This window comes from Strix aluco, chromosome Z (assembly GCF_031877795.1).
Source record: "Strix aluco isolate bStrAlu1 chromosome Z, bStrAlu1.hap1, whole genome shotgun sequence".
Lineage (NCBI taxonomy): Eukaryota > Metazoa > Chordata > Aves > Strigiformes > Strigidae > Strix > Strix aluco.
This window is the reverse complement of record NC_133971.1, coordinates 6,652,898-6,670,918: the sequence shown is the minus strand read 5'-3', so window position 1 is coordinate 6,670,918 and position 18,021 is coordinate 6,652,898. Positions and strand designations below refer to the sequence as shown.

General features: G+C 35.6%; 1 protein-coding gene across 2 annotated transcripts in view; it reads left to right on the top strand.

Annotated features, from left to right (window-relative positions):
• Positions 1-18,021, top strand: part of XRCC4 (X-ray repair cross complementing 4) — a 184,603-nt gene that overhangs the window by 114,539 nt on the left and 52,043 nt on the right. For both annotated transcript variants that reach the window (XM_074812162.1, XM_074812161.1), the window contains one exon: positions 7,144-7,288. In XM_074812162.1, coding sequence (XP_074668263.1) covers positions 7,144-7,288 — 145 coding nt within the window. The remainder of the gene's footprint in view (positions 1-7,143; positions 7,289-18,021) is intronic.

Below are 18,021 nucleotides of genomic sequence, written 5' to 3'. Positions count from 1 at the left end.
GGAAAGATTTGAGCACATTATAAAGCTTTCTGTTTGTACTGTAAGGCAGGTACTAATTTTTAGAGGCTGTAGACACTACGAATATATAGTATGCAGCTGTATACTGTGAGGATTTTCAAGATTGCTGGATTACTGATAAATTACTGACAATGTTTATAACCAGTGACTTTCTTAGAATTATGATATTACTAATTTTTAGCAACACACGTTATTGTAGATTATTGAAAATTAGTATCTCATCTGATGAAGTACATATGGTTCATTGAAACATCCCATATGAAAGTATTTTTAAAAGAGGAATTTCTATTAGAGATCATGGGTTTGATGACTAAAATTAATGAGCTCCTTCAGAGTCTCTGCAGATATTTGTAAAAATGCATTTTTTTTTCCCTTTCTGATATTTTGATATATGAAAAGAGACTTTTTCATGCTTCCTGACCAAACTCATTATTTGGTTGTCAAATTTACCCTGGTTTTTTGCCATCTAGTTTCAAGACTATGTGAACTGGTAACAGATGAGCACCTGAGTTGTCTCCAATAGATAAGCATTGAGAAGGAAACCGTATGTCAACCAGATTTTTATTATACCTTGATAAGTTTCCCTGCAGGTTCGAAATAAGCTTTTTAGATTAAAGAAAATAATTGTGTTGTAAAAGCTTTTGGAAAAGGATGACATCAGGAAAAGAATAGTCTTTGCAAATACACAAGTCTACATGTTGACTTAGGACGCTTTGTCAGTGATATTACAGTCTAGCAGGGTGAAATGTAAACTTCCTTACTGAACTAGATACAATTTATAAATTTCTAGTTCTAAACTTTTTGCTGGGATTGTTTTAAAATGTGTCTTCATAAACACTTTGAATGGAGTTACTATTTATAAAAATAAATGTTAATAACTAACTGACAGAGAATTTATAGAACTGCAGTCTCAACTGCCTTTAGGCCCCAGGGAATTATGGTACAGTTAACCCAAATTTATACAAAGAATGAAATATAAAGTAAAACAGAACAAAGGGAATTGAGAGTAGTTCTTACTGTTTTCCTAAAATTAATATATTGACATATTCCTGTGACTTTCACTGAAGCATATGTGTGAACTGTAAATACCGATGTTTAATTTTGGATCTCTGAGTGATCTAAATGGATCTATTTCTTATGAAAAATGCCTGATTACGGCCAGAATGTGTCTATACAGGATAACTTCAGCGTAGGTAGAAGCGGTGTTTCCTAAACTGCCTGTCAAGAATGACTTAATCCTACTTTGCAGGAATTGCCTACATCAGTGAGACACGTTCATTTCCATACCCATTCATTTAGGAGACTCTCTTCTGAGAATGTCAAAGAGATGCTAATTATTGTCAGCTATGGTTGATCCCTTAGGAATTAGGCTAAAATTGAGAAACCACACAATTACTGAAGTTATGCTATAGTCAAGGATTAAAGTGATGAGTTCTGTTCCCCCGCCCTTTTTTTTTTCTTTGGTAGCTCATGGAGCAGCTGTCACAGGCAGTTCTGGTGCTCTTTAGGTGGTTGTTTTGTGACCACTTTGTCCTCTTTCAGTCTAGTTTATCTGATATCAGTGCTGTGCAAGGGCAGAAGCAGGAGCCTCATTGTATGTGCAGCCTGATTGTTTCCCAAATAAACCATCCGAGAGAAAATGTCAAGGTATTTGAGGAAGGGACTGACTTGAAGCTAAATCATCAGCTTCATTAAAGAGAGACAGCAGAACTTGGAAGTTCAGTTGAGTAATACTATGGAGCAACATATTCTGCCTGGACCTAAGCAGAATTCAACCAGGAAATTGTGTTCTGTTAGCAGGGGTGCTCTGGGAGGAATTTAGGGGATCTATGACAGCATTAATATCTGAAAATCCGAACAAATTTTTGTAAGTCCTTACTACTCTGACAAAAAGGAATCAGGTAAATTTTCATTCAGAACAGAAACTAAAATTGACAGACTTTTGTGCTGCTGTTGATAAAATTTCCAGGATAGGAGATCATTTTAAATAAAGGCTAGTCCTTTTCTTGAGGATAAATGCCTCTGTCCTTTATAAATCTTCCGTGTTCTAATCTGATCCAAAAACAAATAAAGCTTTTTTTTTTTTTAAATAACTGCAAATCCTTTATTGTGAGGAAAGCAAGTTTACAATGCTAAATACATTCTACTTGGTGGTACATGCCAGAAATGTGAGTGTTCCTTGAATCTGTTAGACACTGATGATTGGTTTTAAAATTATCATGTTATGTCCTGATAATTCATTGATGTAAATCTGATAGCAGTACAGTGTTCAAATATGTTTTCCTTTGCAGTGTTTCCTTTTGTGGAGTGACTGGTTAACCTAGAATGAATCCCATGCATTATAAGCAGTGGGACTAATCCCCTGGGGTCTGTGGCTGTAGGGCTATATTTGCAAAGGACACATCCCATTCTAATGTAGCTCAGCACGCTGAGGAATACAAACATTGAGAGAGAAAAAAATATTTTATCAAGGGAAACAAATGATCAGTATTTAAGATAACAAAAAACACATGGTACACTTGTGGCTAGTTACCAATAGGATAGAAATACAAACAAATGATAACACTGATGTAATCTTTCAGCTATAAATAGCAAGGTCCAGGTTCTGCTTTCACCCATATTGCATTAAAAGTCAGCGATAGATCATTTGCAAAATACTATTAGAGTACATGGCTTTAATCTGGACCTACACAGGACAGTTTAGCTAAGCAAGTGCGGCAGCCCTACCAAATGTTTTTAATGATAGGAATGAATTAAACAGACATGTTCAAGTTTGGGCATCCTTTGTTACATCTTAAATATATGCTAACAAGGTGAAAAGACGTGATTATGTCTGAGACTGCGTTTCCTATATGTAAAATCTCATCAACTAGGACTTGCAGTCTTGCTTGCAGTCCACCTTTCAGGAATTTGGACATTGAGAGTATGTTTTCAATCTGTGTGAAGTTAGGTCATTATGGGCAAACAGATTGCTCAAATTTGGAATGCTTGTACTCATTTTCTGCTTGCTTTGCACCCTGTATTTTTTCTTATGGCAAAGCTAAGCTTTTAGTACTGGTTTTAGTTGTTTATTGAGAATAGAACTTGTGCTGACAGGAGCTGGACTCTGTTGTGTCAGTGAATACAGCACTGTCGTTAGCAATTAGACAAGTTAGAGCTGTAGAATTTTCATTACAGGTGATGCTATACAGAGAAAGAAGGTGGGCGTGGTGTTTTTTCAGACCGAAAAGTAGATATAATAGATTGGAAGGTAATTACTTTTAAGTAATTGACTTCTATATATCAAAATAAAGTAATGCAAAAGTCTATTTTAAAATATAACTGGACTGCCATTCTTTAACCAAACTACAGAAATTAATTTTAAAATGCCTGTAGTTTCCAAAGATCATGACGCTAAACAATGCCAGGATGCGGCCTCAATGCTGGCAGTTGAGTAAAGTTGTCTGCCCCCTTTCATTGCTAGTACATTCCTGCAATGATTTTGCTCTGTACTAGCTCAACCAGGCTGTTCCCCAGGCAGAGCCTGGCCTGCCAGAGACTGTTCCCAGCAGAGAGCGTGGAAGAGGCAGTGCTGTTCTGCATGGATGCAAATGTCTTGACAATGGGTCCTGGCATTTTTCAGTATTAGAGTAAAGGCATCTTCTGTTTCCAGGCCCCCAAAATTATGGGTCTGTATTGATTTAATTTCATCCTGACTCTACGAAATCAGTGAAAGCTATTTTTAGTTTTCAGTTTAAATTATTTTCTGGAATATCCTTTCTTACTTGAAAACTCCCTCTGCCCACCAAATAATATCACTTTTCAAAACAAACAATAAAAAAATACATCAAGTGTTTTTATTTAAAGTCTTTAATCTCCTTAGCACTTTAGTACTTGAACAATGATTCTTTTTCTTGCTCTCTTATCAGTATTGTTTCTTGCAGTTTTTCACCTGCAGAAGGTATGTTATGTATTGGGAACATTTCCTTTTCTTGATCAACATTTGTTGGTTTAGGTTTTTTAATTAACTGACTTTCATCAAACAATACTCTTCTCTGTATTTAAATTGGTACTGTTCTTCTCAAATGTATAACAGTCATTCATCTTGTATTACATGATATCAAAGTAAGATATTTAATTTCATGAGAAGTCAAGGAACTTTACTTCCATAAAATGGTGATGAAATTTAGACAGAAAAGATTTTCAGAATGAAAAACTAGGTTTGTGTTGAAGACTGTCTCTAATATTTCCAAATTATTTTGTGTCGAGCAATGAATAATATTTTGCTGCAGCTTTCTTTGGCTTTTAGTCAAGTACTATAAATGAATTCATTAATGGGAATTATTTTTGGGCAGCTGTAGTGAGTTTGTGTTTAAAGTCTTACGGTGATGCATCATACTTTGAGCTTCAAGTGTATGCTGTGTTTTCATTAGCAGTGGTAACCTAAGAGGTAGTTTGACTTAAAAGAAACAAGTAAACAAACAAAAAAAGGAAAAGAAAAAAAAAAAGAAGCCTATGGTGATCAACCATTATCTATGAGCCACTCTACTACTATTCATAAGATTGCATTCTAGGCTGTCTGAATTAGAAGCCTTCTCCTTGGTATTATTAAAAGAAACATTCTCACAATAAAAATTGTCAGCTTGATTGCAGAGGTTTACTTGAACCACTTAGGTCAATATTTTTTATTCTGCTTGGTTTTAATAGGTCATAGAAGCAAAATTTGTTTTCATGGGAAAGATTAGATTGAGATGTTTAGTAGAAAACTGAGACCCTTTCCAGCCTGAAATTAGCACAAATGCAGTATGCTGCAAAGATGAACATTTCTCTTCCGTTTTTCTCACTCGAGCACCAGCAGGACTGTTGTAGAAGACAAACAGGATTTGTGTCTAAACAGTAAACAATGCTGAGCTTGAGGGCCATGAGCACTGTTGCATATTACACAAGTAAAAGCACAGAGACATTATTTATTTAACATCAGCATTATGTAGGTTTTGTATATGTGACTAACCTCTGGATCTACTTTTTGGCAAAAGCAGAGTGTGGGAGGAGAACAGCAACAAGGAAGAATAAGAGCTATGATAGTAAAATTGTTCAAGTTTGTTTGGTTCTTGACAGTAAACTATTTTATGTGTATTAATTAAGAAGGGGCCGACTTTAGGAAGTGATGTTGGAATACATAAAATAGTATTCATTTAAATGTTAGATATGCTTCCCTGAACATGGTGCCAGTAAATAGTAACTAAAAATCACAAACATATTTTCAACATTTAGCACTGAAAAAGTATGCACAGCTAGTTAAAGTTTAGTGTGGAGAATTAGGCTGTAATTTAACCCTTTTCAGCATTTATTATAGGCAATGTATCTTGTCCATACTGGACTTTGAAACTTGCTAATTAGCTCGTGCCTTGGAAATATGTCAACTAATACCTGTTGTCAGCCTACAAAGAGCCGTATGTCTGTTAAGTATTATAGTGCATGCTGGTAAAAGCTAAGAGGTTCTGATATTTAAGCATATGCTTCATTGTAAGCAGTGGTTGCACTGGCCCTAGGGAGCCTCTATTTACATGTTTTATTTAGCAGTGTTGTTGCTCAGAAACACATTTTTTTTTGAGAAACAATGAAAATGTTACCTGTGGGTTCCATATTCTCTTCCTGTTTCATTTTCAGTAGACGTGGATAACAACTGTGAAAGGAATGAAGAAATAGGACCCATTATTTACTTTCTGTGAAGCCCTTTGGTATTGCATCTCAAATTATGGTGTCTTTCATCCATGTGAAGATTAAACCTTCCTAAAACACACAGAAAGTAATAATCAGGGAAGCTACCATACTAGTATAAGCTTCAGTCACCACATTATTATTTAATATATTTCAGTTGAAGTGTGTGCTGTTCTGTATATCATTATCTTGGAAATACAAAGTAATTAAAGATTTTATTTTTAAAGCAGGCATACCAAATAAAAGTGTGTTGCAGGATGTTGATAGCTGGAATAAAAATGTCTACATATCTTCTGAGTGCATTAATAGCAAGGGAAGGGAGAGTTTTAGCTTAAGGAGAGGTCCAGTTATCTTGACATTTGAGCTTCAAGTAGATAATTGTCAAAGCAGAGAGGCAATTGTTTCTTACATGTAGGTAATGAATCTTTTATGAATTTACATGATAATATAAATGTGAATCAGGTGTGAAATCGTAGTTTATGCAGTAATGATAGAAATTGAAATTGTAGGTAAATTAACCTGGACAGAGCCTCCTTTTCTTACCTTCAGCAGAGAAGTCGGTGGAAACCTAGATGAGTTATCCAGTTTTGGGTTCTGTGGTGTTAGGAATTCTCCGTTTTCTTTTCAGACTGCAGCTACTCTTTGTCACTTTGAGAGGTAGTGAGAGGTTTAGTCTGAACCAGGGCCACCTGTTTCCCAGGTAGAGCAGTAAGCTGGTGTTACTGCTGTTTATGCATGGGTTTCCTCCAGGTGGATGGTTTCTTGCCTTGCTGAACAGACGTCAGGCTGTCCATCAGTCTTTCTGCCTGTTGTCTTCAGGGAGTCTCCAGCAGAAGCTGTAAAGATTTATTGCCTGGAGGTCTGTGGAATCACTAGTACATTACAAAATACAGTGCTTGATCACAGCAATAAGCTTCTCTCAAGGGTTTATCCTAATGAATATTGAAAATTATTTAGTTCTTTTTTGTTCTGGGTGTGTATTGCTGTCCATACTGCAGACCAAGAGTCTGAACAAAGCTGTGCAGTAAACAGAACACTCAAGCTCCTTTCCCTGTGCCACATGCACATCTTACTCAATTATTCTGTAGGTGACAAAGACTAACTTCAGGTAGGTGAAACTGGGCTCTATAGGCTACCTCTCTAGTTTCTGTAGAGTCTACAGGGAGAAATGAGAAGACCACCAGTATATTTCTGTATATAACTGCCCATCTTTCTCTCCACTGACTACAAAAAGATGATGAGGGAAGCTTATCTTTCAAGTTCAAATTTGGTCTTTTTGAATTTCCCTTTTGACACCAGCTGCTGTCAAGTCTGAGCCCATTGTAGTAGTATAGAGATTTTAGTAAACAAAAAATATTTTAAGAATTGTCTTGTAATACTTCACAATGAGGTTCTTTTCAACTTTGGTCTTCTTCATTTTGGCAGCACCAGAACGGAAGGATTCCCTTCTCGGTAGCCCAGATGTCATTGATACCGCTCCAAGAAGAAAGCGAAGACAAAGGACAGCAAAGCCTGCTGGGACAGGAGCTAAGATGGCTACTTATGAGACAGAACTGCCAGCCAAGGAAAAGTAAGCGGTTTTCAAATGTATTGAAATGTTTTTATATCTACAGATGTCAGAGGGTTTGTGGTTTGGGTTTTTTTGTGTTTTCTTGTACAGTTTCATATTTCAGACTGAGTACTGTTGTGTTGCGTTCTGTATAGTGATTTACAGTAATTTTACCCAAGTCTGAATAGATGTGAATGATTAAATTGTCAGGTCCAATGACATTGATTTTAATACACCTCTAAAGTGACAATTGTAAAATTATTTTCATTAATTGGCTTGGATAACTTTAAGCAAATAGATTGGAGTGTACTAAAACAATGTTCTGTACGTTACCATATAACTCTGCAAGCAAAGAAGGATGCATTTATAGCAAGTGTTAAGCTAAGATGGACAGCTTCAGCTGTGTCACAGAAAGTAGTAGAATTATGAGTATTTTTTTTCAGAGTGAGGGTGTTCAAACACAGGAACAGGTTGCCCAGAGAGGTTGTGGAGTCTCCATCTGTGAAAATATTCAAAACCCTACTGGGCGTGGTCCTGGACAACCTGCTCTGGTTGAGGAGGGAGGTTGGTCTAGGCAATCTCCACAGGTCCCTTTCAACCTCACTATCCTGTGATTCTGTCTTTGTAATTTCAGTGGAAATTAATTCACAATAACATTTTCAATAGACCAGAATAGATTTCTTTTGAAAATAAGATCAACGGTGAGAAAAAAGAATTCATATCTTAAACACAAGGGGGGTCAGAATTTATAACACAGTAAAAGTCTTTCTCTTCTTATGTCACTCTTGATTTTTGGAAATACCTTCACATGATCTGGGAGGTGCTTAGTTGTGCACAATAGCTGCAATATAATTGGTGGTATTTTCTTCAAAAACTAAATTTTTTTTAAGATCTATTCTAAGGTAGATTTGAAGATACTTATTTTCCCTTTTTATCTGTAGTAGCCAATGGATAATCTGCTTAAAGAGAGATGGACACAAGTAGCAAATGATTAGCAAAGATTTCTGCTTAAGGCAGTTAAGAGAATTATCTTATTTTAACATAGAAGGTTGTGGCTTGATGCCAGCTAGGAATGTTTAAACTTACAATCCTGTTTAATTAGTTTAAAAAGTTTTATTTTTTTAGAACAGTCTTCAAAAATGTCAAATACTGCTCTTCTGTCCTCTTAGAGTCTAATATATTACAATGAACAATGCCCTTTCCCCATTGTATGTAGTCAGTTTGATTTTGAGAGTCTGACTGCATTTGCCTGACATACAATTTCACTCTTTGTAGTATTGATTGTGGAAGGAAGACCTACGGAGATAAATGATTGCAAAGGAGAATATTGAGGCCTTAGGCTGAGTAATCCTCAGTGTATGAACATCTGAGTCTTGGGTGCGGGGGAAGGTCTTAGAGGATATTGATATTTTTCTTTTAATTCCTTTAAGTAAGGCAAATTTTAGAAAAAAACAGAACAGTATGTTTTCCGTACTGTGCAAAGTATTTCTAATATGCTTATAGATTCAAGTCAGAGTTGGATCTGAAGAGTGGCCCTTCTTCTTGGCTGTAACATAATTAGTAATATTTTAAGGCTTACCATAGGGAGCATCCGTTCTATCTATTTATATTTTTTCATTGAGTAGGTATGAACTGTATTGTAAACAACAGCTTTGCACTACAGGTCACAACATTGCTTAGTGTGTGACATGCCTTCCAGTACTGTGAAGATGCATCTGACAATGAAAGATCCATGTTGCTCTATGATCCCATGCTGATTTCAGAAATCAAATGTGATATTTCTCGATACTGGAATATGTTTTTTAATCCTTTCTTTAGTTAAAAATACAGTGGCAGTGCTAATTCTTTGTTTAGATAAGAAGATATTCAATCTCCCCATTTACCTGGAACATTACAAAATTCAAACTGTAATAATTTATATTTTTCTGATTATTTTTCTGTGTCCCTGCTTAGTTCTTTGGTTTTGAACTTCATCTTAAGTCTTTTGCCAGCTGCTAATCAAGCTTTCAGTCAATTTGCTTGGCTAATTCACATCTCTTAAACCTGTCAGAAGTAGGGAGATGTAGAATTAGTATCATAATCCAGTTCACAAATATAGATGTTTCTTTTTATGAAGCCTTTTCAGTAGTTTGTACTGACAGAAGGCTAGATCCTACACGGTGCGAAAGGGTTTATCTTAAGCTGATGGTACATTGGGGTCCTGCCCAAAATGTTTTCCAGTATTGTGTCACTTAGCAAAAAATTACTAATCCAAGCAAACCACCCGTCTGCTGGGGTGGTGGGGAGGAAGTTAACCTCTAAATTCCTTCACCTTTGGAAATGCTCCATCACAAATATGGAAGATGTACAGCCCTTGAAAGCATGACATGCTTTTCTGTTTGGCAGGAGGATCAAATGACAGATTGTGATCACATTTGCAAACGCACGAATGAATCCTTATTTCTGAGCTCTCCTGCACAAACCTGCAGAACGATTTGATTCTTTATTCATAATGTAAATACTTTTAAGGTGCTATCACATAAAATTGTATCCCACAGTTCTTTCTTTAACAACCTAAAGCTTATTTAGAATTATTTTCCATTTGCAAGTTTTGCTGACATCATCAGTGCTTGTTTCACATTTGCCAGGCAATGAAAGGGCAGTTACAAGCCAAACATCAAGAGCATAATGCTATCTTTATATTGTTGCATCGTAAGTGATTGATACAAGATCCTAGATCAGAAGATAAAATACCTCTTTACTGAAGGAGTGCATCCAGGTTTTTCTTTTCTTTTTGGCTTTCAGATTGTTTTTTGAAAATACAGTGTTTTTCAACACAGTCATCGTTATCACATAATAGGAATTATATCTTAACTTTTATATATTTCTTCTAAGATTTTAAAGTATGGTAAGAAAGTATTGTTTATGCTTAAATTTAAGAGCATCTAAAGTAAATATTGAGTCACAAAAAAATGAAAGGATTCTATTTCCGCAAATATTTTAGATTTATGGATGTTGAGGCTAGTTCTGTAGCAATCCTCTAGTCCTTTGGAATGAAAATATATTCTAAGATATGACCAAGAATACTGAGAAGAATGCAAATAAAAGTCTTGTTTAACATAAAAATTAGAGCAAAAGGAGTACTGCCTTTCTCATGCTTTGTGTATGGGTGCAGTGGCAGGAAAGGAGTTGTATTTATCTATATAGACATCTAGTATTACTGTGATGATTTATTCAATGACTAAATCAACATTTTTAATGAAACTTGGAAATGTGCTTTGAATAATATTGTTTAGTGAAAGTAGTATAGACATGAAATCAGCAAAGAACTGAACTAGGATTTGTGGAACAAGGTTTGCTAAATAAACTGTTTAATTATTTGCTGAGGTAAAGATGGATATCCTTAGGATAATGTAGAAATTCAGAATAATTAGTTGGTCAGTGAACTGCCAAGATTCAGGTTAATCCAGCTCTCTAGCGTGTTGTTTTTCAAATCTGAGATATCCAATGAAAGGAAATGATTCTTTAGGCAGACAGATGTTACTTATAGTTGATAACAGTCAAACTATGGCTCTCAATTTACAAATTTTTAAAATGTGACAAAGCATGGTTCTTACAGTTTGAAACATGATTGAATTAGGAAGTCTGATTCCAGTAAAGTGTGATGGTATTGGTGAAGCTTTAAACATAACTTAGTATCTGGCAATTTCCTAAGGTGCAAAGCAGAGATAATACGTAAGTCAAGTTAAGATGCAAATTCTACTTTTCACAATTTGCATTTCATACTTAGAGGAGAAAAATTAATAAGAGCAATCCCCAGTTAGAAATTTCGCTTATTGATGCATTACCCAAATCTCTCAGGGGACTGCATATGAATAATAACACTATTAGCTATACAGAATATGCGTTCAATATAGAGGCTTAAGTGTATGGCCTGTCAGCCTGAATCCTATACATAACTGGATGTTTCTTTAATAATTTCTCTTTAAAAGTATTGGAACCTATTTGAGAGAAGAAAGTACCTACTGAAGATGACAATTTTTTTTTTATATAATTTTATAAATTAAGCGTAGTCATTGAATACAGAATACTTTGTGTAGTTTATACAGTCTGTGGTCCCAGAGTACAGTGGAACACAACCGGTGCTGGAGTCTCTATAACTAAAACAAAAGTAAATCAGGAAAACCCTTCCTTTTCTAGTATGGTTTGCAACTATTACTTTGTTTTCACATGTAAAAATCTCTTCTTGCTTTGGCTTATCAGAATTATTTTTATTTAAAGAGGTAAGGAAAGCAAAACCTTTTTTTCTGTCTGTCTTATTCTTCCTGATAAAGAATCTAGTTTTATGGTCCTCATTCACACATGGGTTTCGTAGGAGGAAGGCTTTACGGCACAAGACTCAAAATTTCTTTAAGTTATTCTGTATGTTTCAAAATGTAATCCATTCTGGTTGCTGTGTAGTGTTCATAATTTCTTTGCTATTGAATGTGTACATACGGTGAGGATGTGTAAATTACAGAAGTGGTTTGGGGGAAAGCATATTAAATACAGGAAAAACCTTATTATGGATGCAAATATGCTGGATTCTCATGAGAATGGGAGTAGAAACAACCAAAAAAATGTTATTACAGAGAAAATACTTCACAATTCTGTCAAGCAAGTGTTAAGAAATACTTTTAATTCAGTTGACTGATAAATAACAGGTATAATTTGCTTGCCTTTTCTATAAAGAGATGCATGTTTACACCAAGCACAGTGACTCAGACTTATTAGTTATTCTTCATGTCAGAAATTTCAGTTTCATATGTATAAGTCTAGTTTTGTACATTTGATGTAGCTGATTTTGATTTTTTTTTTTTAATTGAAATTTGACTTTTGCTGGCTTGATAGTTCTTGCTTGCTTGATAAAACTGAGTCACTGTCAGAATCAGGCCTACATTTAAATTGAAGGAAAGAGATGCTTTTCCTTAATTTCAGTATGTTAGGTTTTTCTGAAATATTGAGATGCAGTCATAGCCCCATGGAATTTGCTAGGATCTTTGCCACCAGTAATTTAAATCTTATTTTTTTGAATTTGTTTTTTTTCAGAGAGCTCAAAGTGTTGAGCGTATATCTAGGAGCCCTCAGAAACCTCCATATGAAGTACAAAACCATATTCAGATTGCTGACTGGGTATTTGGAAGTGCCAGTAGTTGCCAGGGGCTGTCTTGTGCCACCTGCATTGCCATCACTTGCTCCATCAGAAGAGACCAAAGAGAGAATGTAATTTTTACTTTAAATATGATTGTTACAGTCCTCATGCTCAGTGTTTGTTCTTGAGTTAAGGGTCTGATTAAAGTTAGTCACGCGTGTAATTGTGGGTAGAAGCAGCTGCATATTTTTTGCTTGTTAATGATAGAGGTGGGGTTTTTTTATTTTCATACTCTCATCTCTTTCTGTGCCTTCAAAAGGTTTTTAAAGTCTTCATAGGTATGTATCATTTATTTGAAAAGATAGCTCTTCACATTATAGTCCAATACTGTATGGACTTGTCTTTCTTTTGATAACCTTCCACCCCGTTAAAAGCACTCAGAGCCTGTGGTGTGCCAGGAATCCCCTGGGGATCATCTCTCTGCATTTGTTTAATTTATTGCTTGCGGTTCGCATTTTTAAAGTCCTAATGCAAGGTTTATTTAAAATGTGGTTTGCCACCACCAGTGATTCAGGTAGCAAAACCAGATTTGTCCTGGAATTTGGCATTCTCAGAGGGTTACACATAGACATCGGTATTACTGTCTCACACAAGTAATTCTTTCTCGTAAAAGTTTAACCAAATGAAATTTGGATTCCACTGAAAATGATACCATAACCTTCCATGGTCCAGAGGGGGTATAAAGTTTATACCACAGTTACCCCTTTTAAAAAAAGATGTATTTGAGATTTCATGTTGACATGTCACTGTTTTATTCATTAAGTGTATTTATTTAAAACTATTGGAGAGAACTTGCAGAGCCTTGCATGGTGTGACAAAGCGCTGTAATCACTGGTATATCAGTGAGTCAATGTAGTGTCTGTGTACAGGAGTGATAAGCTCATTCCTGCCGTAATAAATTCATGGAATGCAATGTTTAGAAAGTTTTTCACAATTAACTCAGTCAGGCTGAAATGTAAACAGGTTAAGAAATGTCAGTCAGGTTCATTTGAAACTCTAATGTGAGAACCAAACCAAAAATTTTTTAAATAGCTGAATTAAGTCGTTTTTGTGTTTCATTCATGCTCAGCATTTTCTTGCACTTTGGATGGTTTCTTTCTTTCCCTTTTTGCCATGACACTGGCAGCACCAGTCGGTCACCAGTCATACCAGACAGACAGTTGTGACTCACCTGTGCAAATATTAAAAATTGTACTGTAACTTTGTGTGTCCTAGGGGAGCTTTGATAAATGATACTCATCTTCTGAACAGTCACCTGTGAATATTTAAGGTTGCATAAGGTTGGAGTAAAAAGAAGAGCGGTGTTTAATACCTGTGTTATGTGACTTGAGGCTGTAAAATAATGGAGTGTCATCAGAAGAAAAAAAAGGATAGAAGCCTTTGATTACAATGCATAGCGATATTTGAAAAAAAAATTGCAAAAAATCATAATTCCATATTCAACTGAAATGAATAAGGCAGAGATAAATACAACACAGTACAGTTACCTTTCTCTTGGTGGCACCCTGGCTTTCTGTGCAGCAAGCGTCTTTGTTTTAACTGAGTGGTAGATAATTAAGCTTTCACCATCCATGTGGGAAGGAATGATTTATTTCCATAGGAAGTGCAAGGAGTTGGTGTCCACAATCACCGTTTCTCCTGACTCCCCAGGGAAAGATGGGAAAATATGAACACTGAAAGCCTGGGGCAGGGAAGAATGAACATTATCTACTGACCTCAGAGGTTGCAATTTCTTCTGAGCAAAGTCACTCAGCTCTGTAGTTTGTGGCACATCTCACTAATTTTTGTCACTAGTAATAGCCTAAGAATTGACTGCTGATGGAGAAGTTACTGCTCAGTAAGATTGACAGGACTCCACCCCGTGTTTTCTCAGGGCATGTTCTTTAGAGCAGGATTTTACTGCTGTGACAAATCTGGTGAGATATATGTCTCAAATGATTAATCTATAATGTATTTTAGTGAAACTGGTAGCTGTGAGATTATAAGAGGATTACTTTAAAAATGGAAACCATATCTTCTTTCATTACCTTTCTGGCAAATTTTGGTTTTTTTTTTCCCTTGCCTTTCTAACAAAGTTTTCATATTGGTATCATGTTTGAACAAAATTTTGTATTTTAAGCCTCTCTTATGTAGGTTGCGGGTTGGTATAGTTTAATTTATCACACTATGGATTAGTTTTGTTAAATACTGTGATCCCAGATGGGGTATTTTAATGTGGTAGGCAAAAGAATTGCTTCTCAGGAGTAAATTACAGTAAAAAGGAGGAAAGATTGTGTGTGGTTGAGCTAACTGGCAGTGCTGGAATATTTGTTGGCTTTTGATGTAGACCAAGCTATAATATTTTCAGTCTTTTAGGGGGAAGGGTGGGAAATAAGAAAAAGAGATTGCATTAAAAACAACAAAGAAGGCAATATTTAAAATTCCTTGTACATCCTTGTGATTAGCGTATGGCAGCAAACGTGCACTCCCTTTATGAGCACTTCTGTAAAGGGCTCTTGATGATGGTGTCAATTAAACCTCTATTTCCTAAAACATCTCTTCAGGCAGAATTATCTTCACATTACTTTTAATAGGAAGAAGCAGGTAATGTAGATGCCTAACATTTTGATTATACACATTGGCAGGAGATTAAGCCTAGACTGATGGAAAGCCTAAGTAACCATGCTTGCCAGCTCAGTCCTGATGTCAAAGATAGACAGCACGGAAGAGAATGAGATGAAAGCTTGACTATATTAATGAGATAAAGCTGCCTCAAGTATCTGTTTTTATTGTTCGTTAAACTGATCATGAAGTATGTCTCCTTTACTAGATTAAATTAGAGTATTCCATATAGCACAACTGTCTGTGAAGACCAGTAATCTCTTAACTCATTATAGACCCCAGGAAACATTCTGGAGAAAATCCCATACACAAAAAATACACTAAAACGCAGGCTTTGGGAAATGATTTCACAAACACTTGCAAATGCTCCTGCTCTATTCAGGTGATTGCTCAGCTTCTGCTCAGGTCAGTGCACTTTTCAAATGTCAGATTCACCACATGAAGCTATTAATCTTTTTATATCTATTTGTCCTTTTTCTGTATTGAACTTTTTACCAATGAGCCATCCTTTTTTCCTCCCTCTGCTTCCCAAAAAATGTCCCACCTCAGCAAAGCAGGGCTAAAAAGCTACCATTTAGAGTTAGCAACACTTTTCAATTTCTTTATGCTAAAATAAGTGATTAATCCTCTGTATAAAAATCACAGAACTAAACCCATGGAACTTGTTTTTCCAGTAGTGACTTTGCTTCTCAAACAGTGAAGGCTGTGTCTAGATTGCCTATTTGTTTTCACCTGCTTAATTTCACTGATTACTGTTCACTGTGCAGACCTACATCCAGTGAGTGGAGACCTTACAGCCAGTAAGAAATACTGTATCAGACAGGTGACTTGCTAGACCTCCTGTATATAACGTATAATACAGAGTACATTCAGTAACATTTTCTGTGGCTTTCTCTCCATCTCCTTTTGTCTTTTATGCCAAGTTCATTAGATTTACTGTTTCATAGTTGCCAAGGATGCTGCTGAAATGGAATAAGATACAGCTATCAGGACATTTTCTGTTCCAGAATGCTTGAAATATAGTGCTAAAACATGGGAAAACCAAGGGGGAAAGGACTCCAAGTAAACAGACTTGTGCTGAGTTTTGTTTTAATCCTGTACCTTCTGCCTCACAAAGCAGATTGATCTTTCAGAATTACTTGGAGAAGGAGCAAGAAAAGGTCTGGAGAGTCGTACAGAAAAGGGTGAGAGATGACACTGGGCACGTTACCGAACAGACAGATGAGGGGGAATATGGTAAGAGGCCCTGATTTACCCATTTGTTTTTCCTATTTATCACATATATATGTTTCTCCAAAGCAGTAGATTAAGCACTTAAAGTCCATGACAATGGATTTTCAATAATATTTAGAGCATCCCCAAATCTGGTCTGTATGGATAAATATTCATAAATTTATACGCTGTGACTAATACCTACGATATGAGCAAATGCACTTTCATGGTCGGTTGAGAGGACTCATCTGTTTCGCTCAGCTTCTATCAGGATTCAGCATGACATTAATCAGTATCCTTTTTGGTGAGTTCTGCCATCTGTGGGAGGGTATATAGCACATTCTTATGCATCAGTCTAAAAACTTGTAGCATAACAGAAAGAGTTGGACAAATTTCACATTATGTCTCTCTCAAAGTAATTTAACTACGCTTTCGATCTCCTTGAACATAAATAAAAACAGGAGCTTATTAGAAACTGCAGGAGGTACAGAATTAGATTAATACAATCCTTGTTTACACAGCACACTGCTTGAAGACTTCCCTGATTACTTAATAACACTTTAAAAAATCCCTCACTTTATTCAGCTGTCAAACCATTCATAACAGTTTTCATGTAGCTGTTGCATCATCCAAGCTTGTACATACAAATAGTAATTTGAAAATTAATTACATGCTTTTATTTTCTTCAGATTGTTAACTGTGTAACAGCTATTATAAGTGGACTTGTTATAAAACTGATGGTCAGTATTTAAAAACAACCAGCAAAAGAGTCAATGTTGTAATGCGCATTAAATAGCTGAAGTGAGATAAAAGGCTTTTTTCAAAAGTATCTCAATTGTTCAAAAGACATCAAGTACTGAGGTGAATTCAAATGTGACAACAGTCTAGCCATTGACATCAATATTTCATCCTGTGTGTTTAGAATGAACACAGTAATAAATGACTAAAACTAAGGAAAAGGGCCACATGTGCATGTGAACACTACTGTTTGATGAGGGTAAGTTTCATTCTAGGTTTCATTCTAGAAATAGAGGAGATTTCTTACATGCTTCTTTAAAAGTTGAGAATTTTTCAAGAGTATAAAAATAAATATTTTGTATACCACTTTTACCACCTATGTAGATATCAGAAAGAGAATTCAACATCAGAGATTGGTCTGTTACATTAAAGAATGGATCCTCTAGCCTTTTGTTTCTCTAGAAAAGATAAAGAGGATATTTATCTTGAGAAAATAATTTGTGAGAAGGTTGTTGAAAAAGGTGGTAATGGTAGAAGAAGGTTGAAAGAATTTTGATTTAGTTTTAGAACATCTATTTCACAGAGCGTGCTTTACTGAGTTTAGCAAAAGTTTGGAAAAAAGATGGATCTTCTTTTCCGTATTGAGCAGTTAACCACATACTATTTAAAACTATCAGGTTCTGAATTATTATTCGACCACAGGAAGAAAACTGTTATCAACACTTAATTCACATTATGATTTGCCCCACTCCACTCCATAGACTCCTAAGCAATACTTTAGAATATTTTCACACGGGTTATTTTTTGCTCAGAAAGGAATATGGTACATTATTCATCACTTCAATGTTCAGGTGCAACTTGCTAAACCTTGAGGTTGCACAAGTGTAAAGCTGAAGTAAAGTGATAATAAATCACGTAATTTACTTTCTAGTGGTGATATGAACCATACAGACTATTGTTGCTTTTGTCTCTCTGGAGTTGCTCCTCGGATAACTGTTAAACTACCTGAAATTCTACTTTTATTAAAGTATCC